Here is a 17,436-nt window from a genome sequence, read left to right as displayed (position 1 = left end):
AAAATTCTACCCATCTCACTAAAGGAATTTCAGGCAGAAGGAAAATTGTTGCAGAAGAAAAGTCTGAGATAAAAGGATGAATGGTGGGGGAAAATAATAGAAATAACCATAATGTTCTTGTATAATTTTTAGGATTAATACTACATACAGCTAAATATTGAACCACAATAGCACATAAGTAGGATGGAGTGGTGATCAAAGTTAAAGCACATTGTACATTTTCCTGAAGAGGGTAAAGATAACGATTCAGTTTAGATTTTGTGAAGTTAAATATGCTTGATAAAAAGGTATAGGAATGGGGTATTCCTTCCAAATTAGTGAAAGAGGGAAAAAACAGAATTAAAAAAACGCTAGGGTGAAAGATCATTAAATAGCAATAAAGACAATTTCCTACTAAAAAACTGGTCAGCAGAAAAACCTTCAATCCAAGGTTTCTAGGCCACAGCAGGAGTATGTCAGTAGGCTGAAAGAGCCCTGCTTTGGGACATTAATCTGGTTAGAAAATAACTGAGAAAACATGGAAAGCATCTTAACAAGAAGTGTTAGAGAATCTGTCACTGGCATTCTCTTCTTGTAGATGGAACACAATCGCTGAGCAATTCTAAATAAACACTTAAGTCACAGGAATCTAAAAACTGATGTCAAAACAAAAGTTTGAGTTTCTATTTTTCACAAAAATTTCCAAGAGTTTATCATCAAATTATGATGCCAGTGGTAGCAGCAAGGAATAACCAAGTCGCTCACCCTGATTTGTAAATCAGGGTTGACACGAAGGTGGATATGGAGCATAACCCATCTCAAAACAAGACTTGCATAAGGTTTAAAATTTGAAAGGAAGCAATGGCCCCTTACCAATCCCAAACTACCTTTGTACCTAGTACAAAAGGTCAAGGAAAAACATTAAATCTTTTTTTGGGGGGGTGGGACTGGGGTTTAAATTCAGAGCTTGTTGCTTGCAAAGCAGGCACTCTACCACTTGAGCCACACCCCAGGCCATTTTGCTCTGGTTATTTTGGAGATAAGGTCTTGTGAACTACTTTCCAGGGCTGGCCTCAAACCTTGATCCTCCCAATCTCAGCCTCCCAATAGGATTACCGGTGTGAGCCATTGGTGTCCAGCTAAATCTTAATAATTGGATTTTTCACGGGTGGAACAAAGCATTATAAAGGATATATATGCAAGTTTGTCACCCATTGTAGTTGTTCTGCTAAAACAATTTAGGAATGAAAGGGCAATCATAACTTGGAAAAATTCCTGGAAATTTTTAGAATACCAGAAAAAAATGCATTTATCATTGGTATAGTTTTGTAATCATATACTTTTTGGTAGCATTGTCTTTTGTAAGCTATTTTCTGATTCATTGAAACCTAGTAAAGACAGGATGAATTTGATTTGAAATACTTTATTGTTGGAAAAGCTGTCTCTATCATGAGCATAGAGAATCTAATTTGCGATTAAAGACAAATGTTTTGAGCTAGAAATCAAAAAGAAACAGAGAACTAAAAAGTAATTTAAGTTGGTTTCTGCAAATTGTGCTAACTTACTGTGAAACTTGGGCACATTACTTAACCTATCAGTGCCAATTTCCTTATCTAAAAAATGGGAATAAATCATGGAAGGAACCTGTCTCATACTTGGTTGGTAGGATTTGATGAGTAGATATGTGTAAAGCACTTAAAATACTGCCTGGCATATTACAAGCACTTAGAATTATTAATGAAATAATAAAGACGAGTATTGTTTCCACAAATGACTCATGAGATACAATGAGACAACTGGTGGTATAATGATGCCTGGCTCTCAACCTGTGCAAGGTCCCTGCAGAAAATATCTCCGGCTGCTTTAATTCAGTATTCATGGGTGCCATGGGTCTGGATAAGATCACTAGGAGGCTCTTCCGCCTGATTATTCTGGAAGCTAATTTTAATAAATTGCACAGCTCTGTCTACACTGGAGCTGCTTACACAAATGGAAGATTTCATAGTGTTGTTACAACGTTTATGGAGGATGAGCCAAGAGCTGTGTACACACATTGTCATGCACGTCTTGGGGATTTAATGGTGTTGAGGTTTGTCGGGATATGAAAGAACTCCAAAGTGATCTCAGTACTGTCAATTCTTTGTATGACACTATCCATGCATCTCTGAAAAACTGGCAAATTTTCAAAACATTTGTAAGCGAAGTGAAGGCATAGCACACAGGGAGCTCTGGGGTTGTTGAAAACATGCTGGATCATTGGTTGTGACTGAGGGGCTTCTGCAGATTATTCAAACATGGGAGTTGTATCAAGTTATTCTTGAAATGCACAGGTGGCTGGTGCAGAGAGGCTTTGGCTGACTTTGGTTTCCAAATGTGATTTCACCTTTTGTTTACAAACGTTAACAAATTTTAAACAATGGACTAAGTGTTACAGGAATTATTTTTTCCTAAAGAGCTTCTAATTGAAGCTATAGACATTTTTCTCTTTGCTGTCAAACGTTGAAGCAAAATCTCATGGTTTGTTATCTGAGAGAAGCGATAACTATTTCAAAACCATTTGGGACAGAACAGAGAAATCATGCCAATAAGTAATTCCCAAAGGTTTCAAAGTGGGAAAAAATTTTTTCGTGGAGGGAAGTGTTCATGGTAATTCAGGTAATACATTTCCCTTTACTATATCAGAAAAATCAATTTAGTATTAATGTTTATTTCCAATAAATAGTAGCCATAATTACTAAACTTGTGTTTTTTAAAACCTAGTAAACAGCAAAATGAAAGAAGTCTTGGGAACAATACGACAGTATATTAAATGAAAAAAAAAAGCTAGATATGTGCAAAAATTTTCAGTATCCATGTGTACTATGCCCACACAGGTGAACCCCACAGCCTTTCTTTTGGCCACAGCTGATTGCATCAGAGTGGTCCTTATGGGACCTACCTGTGAACTTGATTTGGGGCAGGGCTCAAGTCATGAAGTTCCTTCTTGGGCATTTGAATCAAGTGACCCAGAGGGAAGTGACATTTGGTAATAGGCAGAAGGTCAGAGAGAAGGTCAGAAACCAGGGAGAGCCATCACTTGCATCTGCATTTATGTAACTTGCGGAAGGCATGCTGTAGAGACCCAGGACTCCTGGGACCGTGACATGAAAAGCAAAAGGCAGCCACTGTCCTTGGTCTCACACCAGCAACTCAGACCCTCCTTGCCTCCTTTTTGCTCCACTCCATGACCCCTCTCCAGAGAAGGAGAGTCAAATTGATGTCTAAGTTCCAGTACCTTCCTCCTCTCCGTGTCCAGGGACCCTCTGGTTTCAGCCATTCTCTTGCCTTTAGACTCCATGAGGCACAGGGAGGCTCCCTCAATGGCAGCCTACTCACTCACCCCTCCCAGCCCTGGGACACCCTATTTCTTTCCTCTCCTGCAACATTAACCCAGGCTTCCAGCTCCAGAACCTTGTGCCAACCATCCTTAAATGAGCACATCAGTACTCAGAAAAGAGCACAGGAATCTCAGGAAGGGGGGCTCTTGTTATCCTAATGCAACCACTGGCAACCTTCCTCTTCTCCAGGGATGGATCACAGATTTTGTCCCTTTCTCTGCATCACTGGCTCTGCCCTGCCCTTTCCACCTGCTGCCACCTGCAGCTCTGGCCTCAATCTTGCTTCTGGGAACTAACCTGCCTCATATCCTCTGTCCTGACACTAAGGTTGTTCAGGCAGGAAACACAAAACAGGCTAGGAGGTGTGGAATTGAGCTTTCTCTTGCTGCCATGGAAGTCTTACCTCTCTTCCTTCAGTTCTATTTGCACTTCCTTTAGGAAACCTTCCCTGGCTATGCTAGGTCTAATTCACCCAGATCACTCAGTTCTTGTAAAAGAAGCCTGCAGCTCCCAAATGACTCTATCACATGCGTTTGCCTTAAGCATGTCTATGAGACCTTGCTAAACATATAGAGTGATGCACTCCCAACATTCAACAGACATTCATCAAGCACTTACTTTGTGGCAGACATTGTGCTGAGGACAGAACCATGAGCAAAACAGACCATGGTTGCTCTTCCAAGGAGGTTAGTATGGAGCATGTTGGTTGGACTAGAAGAAGCCACAGACATCGACAATACAGTGTGAATGGTACACAGTGAATGGGAGCAGGAGATGTTTGGGGATACATGGTAGAAGCACAATATCAAAAATGGTAACCATTTCTTGTCCAACCCAGATACCCATCAGAGGAAACTCTGGCCCAAACAGACATATTCTATACCATGTGAACCAGGTATCTCTCACCCCATCTCTCCCCAGTTGATCAGACCAATCCATGCCCTGGCCAGTTATCCACAAAGGGGGCCAGAAGACCCTGGGTCAGTCAGTTTTTACTCTCAGTAACTAGAACTAAGAGATGTTAGATGGGGGAATTGCTGTTAAATGTGGGCCTAAGCCCTCCTGAACAGGGCTATATGCATACTAAGCACTCTGGGAACAGAGCTGAAGTAGGAACAGATGAAATGCTGGGAGAGAACAGGGCCATGAGTCCCTGAGAGCAAAGGCTCGGGCACCAGCTCCTGCTCACCTGGCTTCCAGTAGTGAGCCCACAGCCCACCTTAAAAGAAGCCCTCCAAGAAGAGGCCCATACATAGGCCCATGTGAACTGGGAGGGGAGTAAGCCAAGAAAGGGGCTGGGGGTGTGAAGGAAGAGGAAGATTCAGCCACCAGGGGAGGAGAAGGGAGTTTTCTGGAGAGGGACACAGGCCATACAATTGCTATAACCACAACTATCACCACTCTGAATAAAATGGTAGGAATTGAAATTTAAAACAGTGGGATAAGTACATTGCTTTGAGCAGGATAAATATATCTGTCCATCTTTCCTTCCTTCTTCACTTCCTCCCTCCCTCCCTCCTCCCTCCGTTCCTCCCTTTCTTTCTGTCCCTTCCTCTCCCTTTCACTCCTCTTCCTAATTACACTATCTTCTTATTACCAAGGTAATGCATATTCACTATGGAAAAAATTTTCAAGATACAGAAATGCAAAAAGAGCTCAGTAAAAATTCTTTCGAATCCTCCCACCCAGATATCATTATTTTAAAAATTCCACTGTTACTAATATTAATAACAGTCAACATTTATTGAGTCCTTTCTAGATAAAGAAATTGTTCTAAGGCTTCCCATGCATTGTTTTATCAAATCCTCGTGATCCTATGAGACAAGTACTCTTTTTAACTCAATATAACAGACGAGGACATTATTTAAGTAGGGGGCAAAACTGGGGCTTGAATCCTGGTAAGCTGACTCAAGCATTAACATTTTGATGTACATATTTGTGGTCTTTTAAAAAAGATCATGAACTAACATGAACTCCTCTTCTGGTTCTTTTTACAAAATATGTTTTGAAAGAATTTCAAGTAATATGTTGTCATACTTTATATACTTTGTATTGTTTAAGTAATATGTTTGTGCTAGAGAAAGTAAAAAACAAAACAGATGATTTTAGAGAGGGAAACAAAAATCCTGCCACCCAAAGGACCACTGTTGTTTTAGGCATTGCTGGTCCATCGCTGGATAGATGCAGTTCCTGAACTGGGCAACATCTCCTAGGGAGGCTTTCAATGAACCGGAAATCACAAGAGCGTTTGACATTAAGATACACACTGAAGGATGTGAATTGTGTGCAAAACCAGATTGTTAATGTTAAATGTTGCACAACATCTTTACAAACCACATCAGCTACTGCAGAAAGAGAAGTGGGCCCAGGGGTCAACAAAACTGTACTCTCTTCCTGAGATGCCCAAGGGGTGGGGGGGAGTCACTTCCTGTCTGGGCCTCAGTTTTCTCATCTATATATAGAGCTGCCTACAATTCTAGAAGGGATGAATGTCCATAGAGATTCATTTCTGAGTTATCTGCTGCATTTTGGATGATTCCTGACACAGTTCCCATCCAGCTCTGGCACAAGAAACAAGAGGCCGGTAATATAAAAGGGTTGGGGTCAGGGCACACCAAAGGCTTAAAGACCCCCAAACGAGGGTGTGAGCTCTATTTTCCTGGAGGGCTGGGCCAGCCAAGCCGATTAGGGGCCCCGAGCAGCTGTGGGCCGAGGGAGGCCACTGGGAGTGAGTGGATTCAAACGGCTCTTTCCCACCCTCTCCCCCACCAGCCTGCTCAGTGTAAAAATTCCAAACTCCCAATCAAACCCCCTTCTCTTTTCTCCTTTCATTCACCTGCCCATCTTCCTCTCCTCTTCTCTCCTTTTCTATCCAAACTCATAATTAATCGCTCAAGGCAAAAGTAATGAATGTTAATTGGCCATCTGTAGGAAGACTAATTAAAATCTACCACGCTGGGGTTTCAAACATACCTATAGCAACGGAGTGAATCGGGAATGAGGCGAGGAGGGACTGAGGTAACAGCTGAAAGACTGCAAAACACCATTGGGCTTAGGTGTGAGGGAACGACGCCAGAGAGGGGCCCGAAATGCTGGAGAGAGAGAGAGATGAAGACATGGAGACAGAGAAAAAAGCGTCCTTGACTTGCTGCTGCCATTGCAGGGTCTGGCATTTTGTCACTGTTCTGTTTGGTGTTTAACAAACACATTTACACATTTTCTTCTTGCTGGACATGGCTTAAGGGGTGGCAGGAGTTTGTCAACACACAATTGTTGTCTCCTAGTCATGGGCCTGAACATACTCATTTCTCCAGGGATTCCTGCCCCAGGTAAAAATCACACACATACACAGAGCTTAAATTTCATGCACAGCTTTGCACAGGCTCCTGTTTGGAAAGTTCCACCCTGTTGTATGTGCACACATGCACATCCAGGTAGAACTGAACTGAGAGGCACCCAGGGATATGACATGCGGTTAGGACACAATCACTCATAATCACATGGGTCACACTGTTGCATGCAGTATGTGGTATTTTATGACTCAAATACAAATGCTGGTGGCACTCATAGTAGTTTTCAAAGTTACACTCACATTCGCACAATAGGCTCATGGGTTTGTGCACTCAGTTATACACTTAAACACGCATGGCATGCACACACTTACCTTTCAATTTTAGATCAGAACACGTCTACACAGGTACACACACAGTGACACTCCTCCATGCTTAAGCAAAGCTAAATGTTCAAGGCCTCTTACAACACTAAAGTGGCACACACACACACACACACACACACACACACACACACGGGGGTGCAGGCGGCCCGTACAGGCGCATATTTATCCATAGTGTGCACACTGGGGTGGGGGCCTCTGGCTTCCCTGAAAGTATAGGATGTGAAGCGTGGATCCAAGGTCTTTGACTTCATCTCCTCCCTCAGAAGCTGCTGACTGAGAACCATGAGCATCCACAGCCTGCCTAGAATGTTCTAACGTTTGAGCAGAAAGGACGGTGACTCCAAAGACAATGCCAGAAATGCTGTGGGGGTTAAGATGGGCTCTGCTGAGGTCAGGTTGGGCTGAGAGTACCAGCAGTGGGATGGGTGGCAGGTCTTTGTGCTCATGTCCTGAAAGAGTCAGTTCCATGGGTCAGGGAAGGTTTAAACTGGGTGGGCATGGCATTGTGGGAAGAATGCTGACATAGGGGCTAGGAAGGGTGTCCTCCTTACTGGCTAGTTTCTGGGGCCTCCTCTGCATTGCTGTAAAATTCCTCTATGATGAGCTTAGATCAAAGTAGAAGGGAGGGCAAAGGCAAAAAAAGAAGAAGAAGAAGAAAAAGAAGAAAAATATCCTGACATCTGTAGGTTGGGGGTATGAAAACCTGGAAAGGGTCACCAGAGAGAAGAGCACAGGGCTGTGTTCAAGGATTCTTCAAGAAAGGGCTAAGCATTTGCACCCCTAGGTTTTACACCAACACTTTGTGTTCCTGGATGCACAGAGGCTGAGCTTCTGCAGACCTTCTGCAGCCTGGAGTCAGTGCCCAAGGTCCATCCTCAGGTGGAGCCAAGACATCAGCTTAGAGAAGGACGGACTAGAGGAAGGCAATGTCGTCAGTGCTCCAGAAGGACATGGGTGCACCCTAGCAGTCAGACTGAGATAGAAGAAGGTCCTCCTAGCTATAATAATAGGCAGAATGAAAAGAATCCTGACATCCCAGGAGTGACTGATATGTACCAGGCCAGGTACTCATCATCCTTTCTCTCGGGCGGGGGCCCATGGAGTCATACTCCCTGACATCCCCTCAAAGGCGAGGCTGCTGAAAGTGACCTAGCCAGGATGCAGAATCCAAGTCTAGTGGGCTATCTCCTAACCCTGGGTGGCCCTTGGACCTATGGTGGGTGGGGGTGGGGAGGCAAGGAAGGGAAGAAGCAGATCTGCTTCCCAGGGTGTGGACTTCCTAGAGAGCCTCCAGGCCCTCAGGGATCTCCCTTGGCCAATTTAAGGCCTCAGAATTCTCTGGGAGGAACAGGCCCACATACAAGCACATACACACTCTCTCTCTCACACACACACACACACACACACACACACACTCCCTATGACAGCTTCCACATTTGGAGTTGACAGATGTGCAAGGTAACAACTCAGTACCGCCTGTGCAGCTGAGGCCCCAGCGTCGCGAACGGGATTATTTCCAGCAAGGCTCAGGGCGGCTGCGTGAGCACAAGCTTGGTTGTGTTGTGTGTGTGTGTGTGTGTGTGTGTGTGTGTGTGAGAAAGAGAGAGAGAGAGAGAAAGAGAGAGAGAGAGAGAATGAGTGTGTGTGGTGTCTTCCACCATCATTCTGGATCATCCTGATTCTGTTTTCCTCCCTTGGTTTCCTGTTTCTGCATCACGGTCCTGCTCACCCTGTCTCATTCATTGATTCTCACCGTGTCTATGTCTGGATGCTCAGGAGATGGGCCTGCCTTGTCTTAACTCCCCATTTTTCCCCTGGTCCCTTTCCTGTCTCACCCAGGGAGGCCACAGAGGCAGACTTTAGAGAAAGTCCATTTTGTTCCAGATAATAAAGCTGCTTTTCATGCCTTTGCACAAAGCTCCTACGTGGAGTGCGTGTGTGAGAGTGTGTGTGAGTGTGTGTGTGAGTGTGAGTGTGTATGTGTCGGGGGAGGGCAGCAAGAGGAGGCATATGGGTATCCTAGGGCAGCCTTGGTCACTGCCCTTCAGGTCTGGCCTTCTCCTTTTACTGGGCCAGTTTACTATGGCTTTCATCATTCACGGGGAGATCAGCATTTTAAAGGCAGGCTTCCCAAAGTTTTCTGTCTCCATTTCCATATTCCTCATCACACTACACACTGAACCTAACTATGGCCCTGTGCTGACCCCAAAATATGGCCTCACTGTAACCCTGATCCTGGCCGTATATTGGTTCTTAATTCTGACCTTAGATGGACCCCAGTCCTAACCGTGGCTCTGTCCCATGAACTTCCCCTTGAGGAAGGACTGCTTTGAGGCTCTGTTTCTGCCATTACCCCTTGGGTACCCAAGGATCACAGCTCACTGTTGCTCTGGAGCAAGTGGGGACACACCCAGATCCACTGAATTAGAATCTGGGGTAGGAAAAAGAATCTGATGTAAAGGAGGAGTAAGAGCAGTGACAGTTTTTACTCCCAGGTGATTCTGACACATCCTGGCCCCACCCACTCCCAGGATAAACACTTGAGGGCTTTCTTCTAGGAATAACCAATTTGGGGGTTGGGGGCTGGGTGGGACCCATTCCATTGGGGCTTGTCTGCAGAGGCACCATTTGTCATACCCAGTTCTCTCACATGCTTCTTCATACACCTGGCAGTAGACCATAGCCTCATTCACTTGCTCACTCTTGCATTCACTCATTCATCATTTGGCAAACATTCAATAGGCCTGTGCTGTGTCTGGTTAAAGGCTGGAATAACACAGCCTCAAGACTGAGGCCTTCGCTTCTTGAAAAAGGCCAGACTCCAGCAACCACTGCAGCCTGAGCAGAAGACTTGGGCAGCAGTTGAACTAAGGCCTGAACTAGAGTGTGAGCCACACAGACTCCTGTGGCTCCAAGAGAACGCCCCAGGCCTGGGAGGGAGTAGGAGCCAGGGTCCTTTCTTCCCTTGCCCTGGAGCTGGGGGAGGGGGGAAAGGGGGGGGGGAAGGCCCAAGAGGTGGAGCCCCCCCAAAAAAGGAATTTCCTCCTTCTTTTCTTCTTCATTTTCCCAATCTCCTCATTAAAAACGCCTACGCTCTCCTAGCTCACACTAGGGCCAGTTAGGCCTGAGGGTGCCATTTTCTACAGGATGAAATGAGATAAAGGGTGAGGGAGGACAGTCCTGCAGAAATAACAGAGATCCTGGGGGAAGGGAGGAGGACACCAGTACTCTTCCTTGCTTTTAGGCAGAGACCTCAGGATTAGGGAGTAGAGGGCCAGGATGGCTTGCTCCCTCTTTCCTCAGCATCCCCATCTGTTAGCTAGTCTCTCCCTGAGCTACACCCTCCCTGAGGGTCTCCTTGAGCTGACCTCAGAAGCTCTGAGTGACTCTTCAGCTAACTTCTCAGCATGCTATCTGGTGGCTTCTAGTCCACTCCCCAACTCTCCTGTACCCCAGGTCACCGAGAGATAGGACAGGGGCTAGAGAGTCGTAACCACATGGTGTCTCCACTCAGGGCAACTGGAAATGCTTTGCCCACCTCCCTTACCCCATGGGAGTAATAGGAGAGAGAGCACAGCTGGGCCTTCTTGGGTGTGTTCACACAGGGTATACACATTTGCTGAATGAGTCAGAATTACTGTATTCACATGTTAGCATATGAGGCCATGTTTTGTGGGAAAGGATGTGGGTGTAGGCCAGAAGGCAGTATCCCAGGGCCTGGCTCCCCAGAGCAACTTGGGAGATACTAACCTGGAGCATGTCTCAGGGGCAGGTAGGTAGGGAGGTAGAAGTACCTGGCACCTCCAGGCTTGGCTAGCAAAGGACTCACAACAGCCTGAGTGTGGGTCATGCATGTGACACAGGAATCGGGAGGTATGGGGAACCTCCTGACCAGCCTGGTCCCAGGTGGTCACCCTCAAGGACAGAGGTGCCAGAGTTCCCTGGGATGAGCCTGGAATATTCTCCTCACTCCCTTGTTCCTCACAGGCCAGCTGGTACCCTCTGTCCCCTCAGCTCAGGATTATTAAACACAAAAAACAAAACACTGCCCAGCTCCTTTACACCAAAGACAAAGAGAAACCTTGTTTGTCTTTTGGCTAATCTGTGGCCCTGCTCACTGCAGCAGCTGGGCTCTGAGCATGTGCAGGCATGCATTTATGTGTGTCCTTGCATGTGCTCATGTATGGGGTGGCCAAGGCCAGGCCATGAACTCTGGGAATACAGATGGCTAGCCCCTGGAGGCCTGCCCAAAAGCCTCACTGCACCAGTGGTGGGGTGTCCTGGAGACAATGAGTCCATGACTGGGATTGAGGTCTGGGAAATCCCTGTGGGCAGAGATCATGGGTCATGGAAGAGGTCTTGGGGCCTGTCAGGAAGTGACTCCATCCCTTTATGACCTCCCCAGTTCTCCTAGAGCCCCTAGAAGTCTAGAATTCTGGAGTGCAAGGACACAGGCCTAGGGAATGCTTCCAAGGCTCCTTAAACCTCTGTACTCAGAGACAAATGTCAGACATGAAGGCCTCGCCATCTTGTGGGGACATGTGGTACTCCTGACTAAGCCCCTGGTCTGCCTGCCTAGATCTCCCACCAGACAGAATTCTGGGCATCTCAGGCTCATGCATTCCCATCTGCAGAGGCCAAACCCCTGATATCATAAGATGCAGTCTGACTAAGCTTAAGACACCTTAAGGGAAGGGTTGCAGAAAGGAACCTTGGAGCTCATTTGCCCTAAAGAAACTGAAGTCCATCAAGGGAGCTGGGCCCTGTCCAAGACCTCCACCAAAGGTGAATCCAAGACAATCTGTCCAGACAGAACCCCATCCCTGCTGAAGAGGTCTACAACAGGGGAAGGGAAGCAGGAGGTCTAGCCACAGGTCAGCCAGGGCAAGGTGTCTGAGCCCTTAAAGGAGGCGGAACTCTAGGAACTGATGTTTAAATGCAATACATAATGTTTAATGGGCCATTACAGCAACACAAATGACTGGCCACTTAATACTCATGGTGACCTTTTGAGGTAGGAGACAAGGTGTTTTTTGCCACCTTGACTACTCATTTCAACCAAGAGAAGCAACTTGCTCTGTTACCACCTGGTAAGTGACAGAGCAAGGATCTGAGCCCAGCTATTTGAACTCCAGTAAGGGTGAGGTCTCTGCTAAGCAAGGTGAGAGTAGAAGATGCTTGCTCACAACATGGGGATCCTGAACGTTGCTGCAGTTTCTGTGCAGGGCTGGCCATCCAGCAAGAGTGGCTGCTACTTCTCCAGGAGGCATGGCCTCAGTGCGCCCTCTGCTGGGAACATGGAGGATCAAAGAGAGTTGCCTTCACAATCACAAGGAACTGAGTTCTGGCATGAGCTGATAGGGAACTATGTTTCCTCCTTGCAAATATAGGCCAGGGGCCAGTGGCAGACCACCACCACTACATAACTCCCAGTCCAGTCCAACTCCTATTTATCAACTGGCAGAAGGACTGGATTTCTCAGGGCTTCCCTCTTCTTGGAATCTTGCCTATCTTCCTGGAAGGCATGCTGGTCCTAATCCCATCCCATGGAGGATCAGGACCATTGGCCACATGGACAAGGCCAAGAGGGCTCACAAGGGATGGGATCCATTCAGACACTGCCATGTGGGCAAAGAGTAGAACTGAGAATCCAAAGGAGAACCGGAGAAAGGACCCATCTGTGTAGGCTGTGGGAGGGCAAGTTCTGTGCTGGGTCCTGAAGGATGGGTTTCCTTGAATAGCTCCAGGGGGGAGGAAAGGGAAGTAAAGATGGGTCAGTGTAGGCAAAAGCATGAAGGAACAGGCATCTTGGCATATCCACCCTGGACAACTTTGGATCTGGGCTTGCCACTGAGTGGGCCTCAGTGAGAGGAGGCAGACCAGCCCCGTGCCAACTCCCGAGGAAATTAGAGCAGCACCAGAAGTTTGGGTTAATTGCCCCACAAACACCCTCTGGCTTAGCAAACCAGGAGTTAGTCCTGGGCCTTCTAGAAGACGAGAAAGCAAGTGCTAATGAAGGACAATCCACATTTTATTTGTATCTGCCTTTGCCATGTGCACAGACTTGAGCTGAGAGAGGACAGTGGGTTCTGGAGGAAGCAGGTATCAGAATGAGGACACAAAGTTCAACAGAAGGTCCCATTATACTAAGCAAGGGTTATCAAACTCACACTGTCCTCCCTCCCCTCATAGTTCACACTAGATCACCTTCCCTCTCCCCACGGACTGACCAAGGGTAAGAGACCCAAACTCTTCTCTTCAGTGTTAGCTTCTCATCCTGCTCTTCCTAAAATTCTATTCCTGGGGATAGAGAGCTCCAATACCTACAACCTCCCTCCCAAACCTGTACAGTGTCCTCATTACCAGACTGCACAACAGACTTCTGACAACTGGTAATATCAGCCACTCCCAGGAAGGTAGTGTTGATAGGGTCACTGTGGCAGGACATGGACAGCCACGGAATTCCTGAGGAATGCCCAAAAACAGGGGAGAAAGGCCAGGAAGCCAAGGACATGGGCTTATTTGTCATAGAAGTCTATATGAGCTCCAGACTGGAACAGGTCCGCTTGCAACAAGTTCAGCAGTTTCTGGGCTGACATCCTGCAATCTACCAGCTTCCCCTTTGCCTTTAGCTCCTGCAGACTTTTGCGCAAGTCTGGGTCCACGGAGGTCTCCCGGGCCAACTGCTGCATGTCTGTGTCCAAGGGACCTAGGAAATAAAAAGCAGAAGACAGAAACAGAAGGTCACAGGTTCCCACTTTGTATGGAGAACAGAGCTGAATCAGGGCTACCTCATCTTGGTTGAAATGAATGGTCAGGGTGGTGAAAAGCTCCACTTCGTCACTTTTTTTTCTTTTTAAGGAAGTCTGTATAGTCCAGGCTGACCTCAAACTTGTGACCCTCCTGCCTCAACCTCCCACATACTGGGATTAAAGGAGTATAATCACCATGTACCACTTACTTTGTTACTACTGAGTTCCACACTCAAAGTCCAAAGCCTCCCAAAACCACTGTATCTAATTTGTGTATTTGTGTGTGTGTGTTGCTGGAAAGTTGGAAATTGAACCCAGGGCCTTGTACATGCCAATCAAGCACTCTACAGTGAGCTACAACCCAGCCCTTCCACTATGTCTAAAAACAAGCTTATCATCTCCTGTCCAAGTAGCACCTTCTCTTGACTTTCCCACTTCTATTAACTGAAGAACTCAAAACCTCCATGCCCTCTTCCTGCTTCCCTCTACCTCACAGCCAACCAAGCATCAGGTAGGACCTTCTGCACCTACATACCCCAACAACCAGTTCCTTTTCACAACCCTGGTTTCTCGCTTTACTTCAATCCCTTCTCTAGCCCTCTACTAAACTCATTTTGCTAAAACTTCACTGGGATCACAAGACTCCTCTTCTCAAAACCCCTCAGGAGATCCCCAATAGTCTGGGCTACTACTCTAACTTCCATGTAGTCTGTATTTCTCCTGAGAGGTGAGGGATATTCAGGAACAGTGTATCTGTGGGTCTTTTCGAGAGGACACTGGGCCCTTTGCTTAGCCCCCAGAGAGGGACCAGCCACATCTAGGGGAAGAGATGGCAGTACTTCCTACCTACCTGGGGCATAACTCAGCACTCTCACACTAGGTTCTTCAGAGGCCAGGACCTGGAACATCATGTCACGAGCAGCCTTCCCTGCACAGTACAATGCCCAGCCCTTGTAGGGTTTCAGGGCACAGACAGATGAGACATTAACCACTGTCCTGCTGAAGCCAGGACTGTCAGGAAAGGCCTTCAGGATGCCAGAGGTCAGGCAGAGCGTGGAGGTCAAGTTCAAAGCCCAATAGTTGTTGACTTCGGTTGGGTCACTCAAGTTCAGGAAGCCTTTAGAAACATCTCCAAGAGTGGCTGAAAAATCAAACCACAGAAATAATGCAGAGTAGGCAGGACTTTCTCCTCCCTCGGCCTCCACAAATTCCTCCAGACACCCACTCCCATCCAGGCCTGGCGAGAGCTTCTCGAGACTTCCTAATACTTTCCCTTTTCCTCAGCTCTGCAGACAGGCTTATGGGGTTGGGGGATGACCCACCCATCCAAGTTGCAGACTAAGACTTGGGGGGTAGGGTGAGTTCTAGAGACCTTTAGAGAAGGGAATTGTTTGGAGACTCCATTTCCTGACTCACGACCCCGCCAGAGGGCGCTGCGTAAGGTGGTGGGCAAAGTTAATAAAGGGGCTTTCGAGTAGTGAGGGGGTGGGGGGGAGAGGGAGGGGGCAGGGGGGGTAAGGGAAGGGGCAGGGGGAAAAATGACCCAAACATTGTATGCACATATAAATAAAAGAAAAAAAATAATTTTTTTTTTTTTTAAAAAGGGGGCTTTCGAAAACCTGGTTGAGCAAACCCTGGCCGGGAATGGCCGCCCCGACGCCACTGGGCCTTCCTCCCGGACACCCCGCCTCCGCTTGCCACTCAAGCTGGAACAGTTAGGACTTTGTACTTTCTGCCTCTCAAGGAGTGGGCGCTCCCACGGAAGCGTCGGGCCCGGGTCTCACCCGCGTTGTTGATGAGCAGCAGTCGCTGCAGCCCCTCGGGCCTGGGGAGCTCGCGCAGGGACCGGAGCAGCTTTTGCAAATCGGCCTCCGAGCCCAGATCGGCGGGCACCCGCGCCACGCGCAGGCCGGGCCGCTCGGCGCCCAGCTCGGCCTCCAGCTGTCGCAGCGCCTCGTCATTGCGGGCACTTAGGAGCAACACGGAGCCTGGCGACAGCAGCCCGGCCAGGAGCTGAGCCAGCACGCGGCCGAAGCCGCGGGACGCCCCGGTCAGCACGCACACGGCGCGGCCCAGGCCGCCTTCCTTGCTGCTGCGAGCTTCCATGCTGCCGACTGCGGGCGGGTGCTGGAACCTGAACCCGCGCGGGGCTGGGCGGCGTGGGGTGGGGCGGGGCGGGGCGGGCGCGGTGGGAGGAGCCGGAGTCCAAGGCTGCGGGGACGGGGGGGGGGGGGGGGCCCAGACCTTGGCCTTGGGTGGCTCTGCCGGAATCAGCGTGACGAGACCGAGGGGTGGGGGGGAGGGATGGGGGGGAGGGGTGGATGGCGCGGCCCCAAGCGAAATCCTGAGTCTCCCAGCGCCGCCTGTTTAGTGCCGCGTCACTCCCGCATGCTCAACCCGTGCTGGGACACGTGCTCGGAATTTCCTTCGAGTTCCAGATCCAACTTCCTTCCGGTGCTGACCTGCCCCAGGCAGGCTGTGTAGCTCTGTGCTGGGCATTGCCTGGATGTGACCAATGACAGCCCTGAAGCAAGCCCATGCCTATGTAAGGGCCTGGGGTCTCTGCTGAGCTTGGAGAACTCCCTGTCCTCCTGTGAGTGATGGGAGACTCCTCTGGGAGAACCACAGTCTCTCCTCCAAGTGATGCAAAACCAGTTTTCCCTTACTGGGCGTCTAGTCTCCCTGCCTCTTGGAGGTTTCTGATTTTCCTCCTTTCCCTCAATGCCGTGTTCCTGGGGTTCTGCACCTAGTGGATTTTGTTTGTTTGCAATTCTGGGGTTTGAACTCAGTGCCTCACCCTTGCTAGGCAGGCACTCTACTGCTTGAGCCATTCTTCTAGTTCACCCACAGCTTCTCCCCACTCCCCAGGCCTTAGAAGATAGGATGGTGAAAGCACAGTGCCATACATTGATTCATTGGACAGTTTCGAATTTCTACCTTGTGCCAGACTTTGAAGCAAAGGAGGGAACCAGGAAGGGATGGCTGGAAACCAGACCTCACCTCTTCTGAACCTACCTTCTTCTAGGAGGAGCCTCTTGGGAATGACCTCCATGCACAATGTTTTGCCTAGCCTGAGAGAGAGCTTGGAAAGTTCTTCCCTTCTGAGGAAGAACTTATCTGTCCCCGAGTCCCCCACACTGCCAGTCTTACAAGTAGGAGCAACATAGCTTGTTAAATTACTTTTAAAACATCATCTTCACATTGGAGTCACTGAGGAATTTCAAAAAACACTGTCTCACAGGTCTGGACTTAGGCATTTTGAAATGATCTTCAGGCAGTTCTCATATGCAGACAAGTCTGGGAACCAATATATAGCAATTGGCAGTAACATGTTTTTAAAGGTACAAATGCCTGAAATATGTAAAAATGGTGTTACAGGCCTAGGTCTGAGAAAGGGCATTGGCAGAGGAATTGCCAAAATTTGAATAAGATCTGAAGATTAAGCACACCTGTGATCCCAGTGCTTGTGAGGCAGAGGCAGAGGCAGGAGGGTTCCAGGCCAGGATGGACCACACAGTGAGACCCCGTCTCAAAAAACCAAGGGTTGGGGATGTAGTTCAAGTGCCCTTGCCTAAGGCCCTGGCTTTGATCCCCAGCACCAGAAAAAGAAAAACAAAAAACTGAACGTTAGGTTAGTTACAGCACTCTACCT

At 48.1% G+C, this 17,436-nt stretch overlaps 1 protein-coding gene across 1 annotated transcript; it reads right to left on the bottom strand.

Annotated features, from left to right (window-relative positions):
* Window positions 1-13,045: 13,045 nt before the first annotated feature.
* Window positions 13,046-15,921, bottom strand: Spr (sepiapterin reductase). The gene is made up of 3 exons (XM_020179307.2): window positions 15,569-15,921; window positions 14,635-14,925; window positions 13,046-13,741 (listed from the first exon to the last, which is right to left on the bottom strand). The coding sequence occupies exons 1-3, from the start codon at window positions 15,888-15,890 to the stop codon at window positions 13,551-13,553; spliced, it is 804 nt and encodes a 267-aa protein (XP_020034896.1). The 5' UTR covers window positions 15,891-15,921; the 3' UTR covers window positions 13,046-13,550.
* Window positions 15,922-17,436: the final 1,515 nt, after the last annotated feature.

This window comes from Castor canadensis, chromosome 12 (genome assembly GCF_047511655.1).
Source record: "Castor canadensis chromosome 12, mCasCan1.hap1v2, whole genome shotgun sequence".
NCBI lineage: Eukaryota > Metazoa > Chordata > Mammalia > Rodentia > Castoridae > Castor > Castor canadensis.
The sequence above is the reverse complement of the archived record's forward strand: the minus strand, read 5'-3'. Positions and strand labels throughout refer to the sequence as shown.

What these genes read in the sequence shown, in the direction of transcription:
- Spr (XM_020179307.2), bottom strand. Translation starts at nt 15,890, where the DNA reads ATGGAAGCTCGCAGCAGCAAGGAAGGCGGCCTGGGCCGCGCCGTGTGC. An exon ending in GCTGCTCATCAACAACGCGG is followed by an intron (nt 14,926 to 15,568) that starts GTGAGACCCGGG and finishes TTGATTTTTCAG; the next exon opens with CCACTCTTGGAGATGTTTCT. An exon ending in AGTGCTGAGTTATGCCCCAG is followed by an intron (nt 13,742 to 14,634) that starts GTAGGTAGGAAG and finishes TTTATTTCCTAG; the next exon opens with GTCCCTTGGACACAGACATG.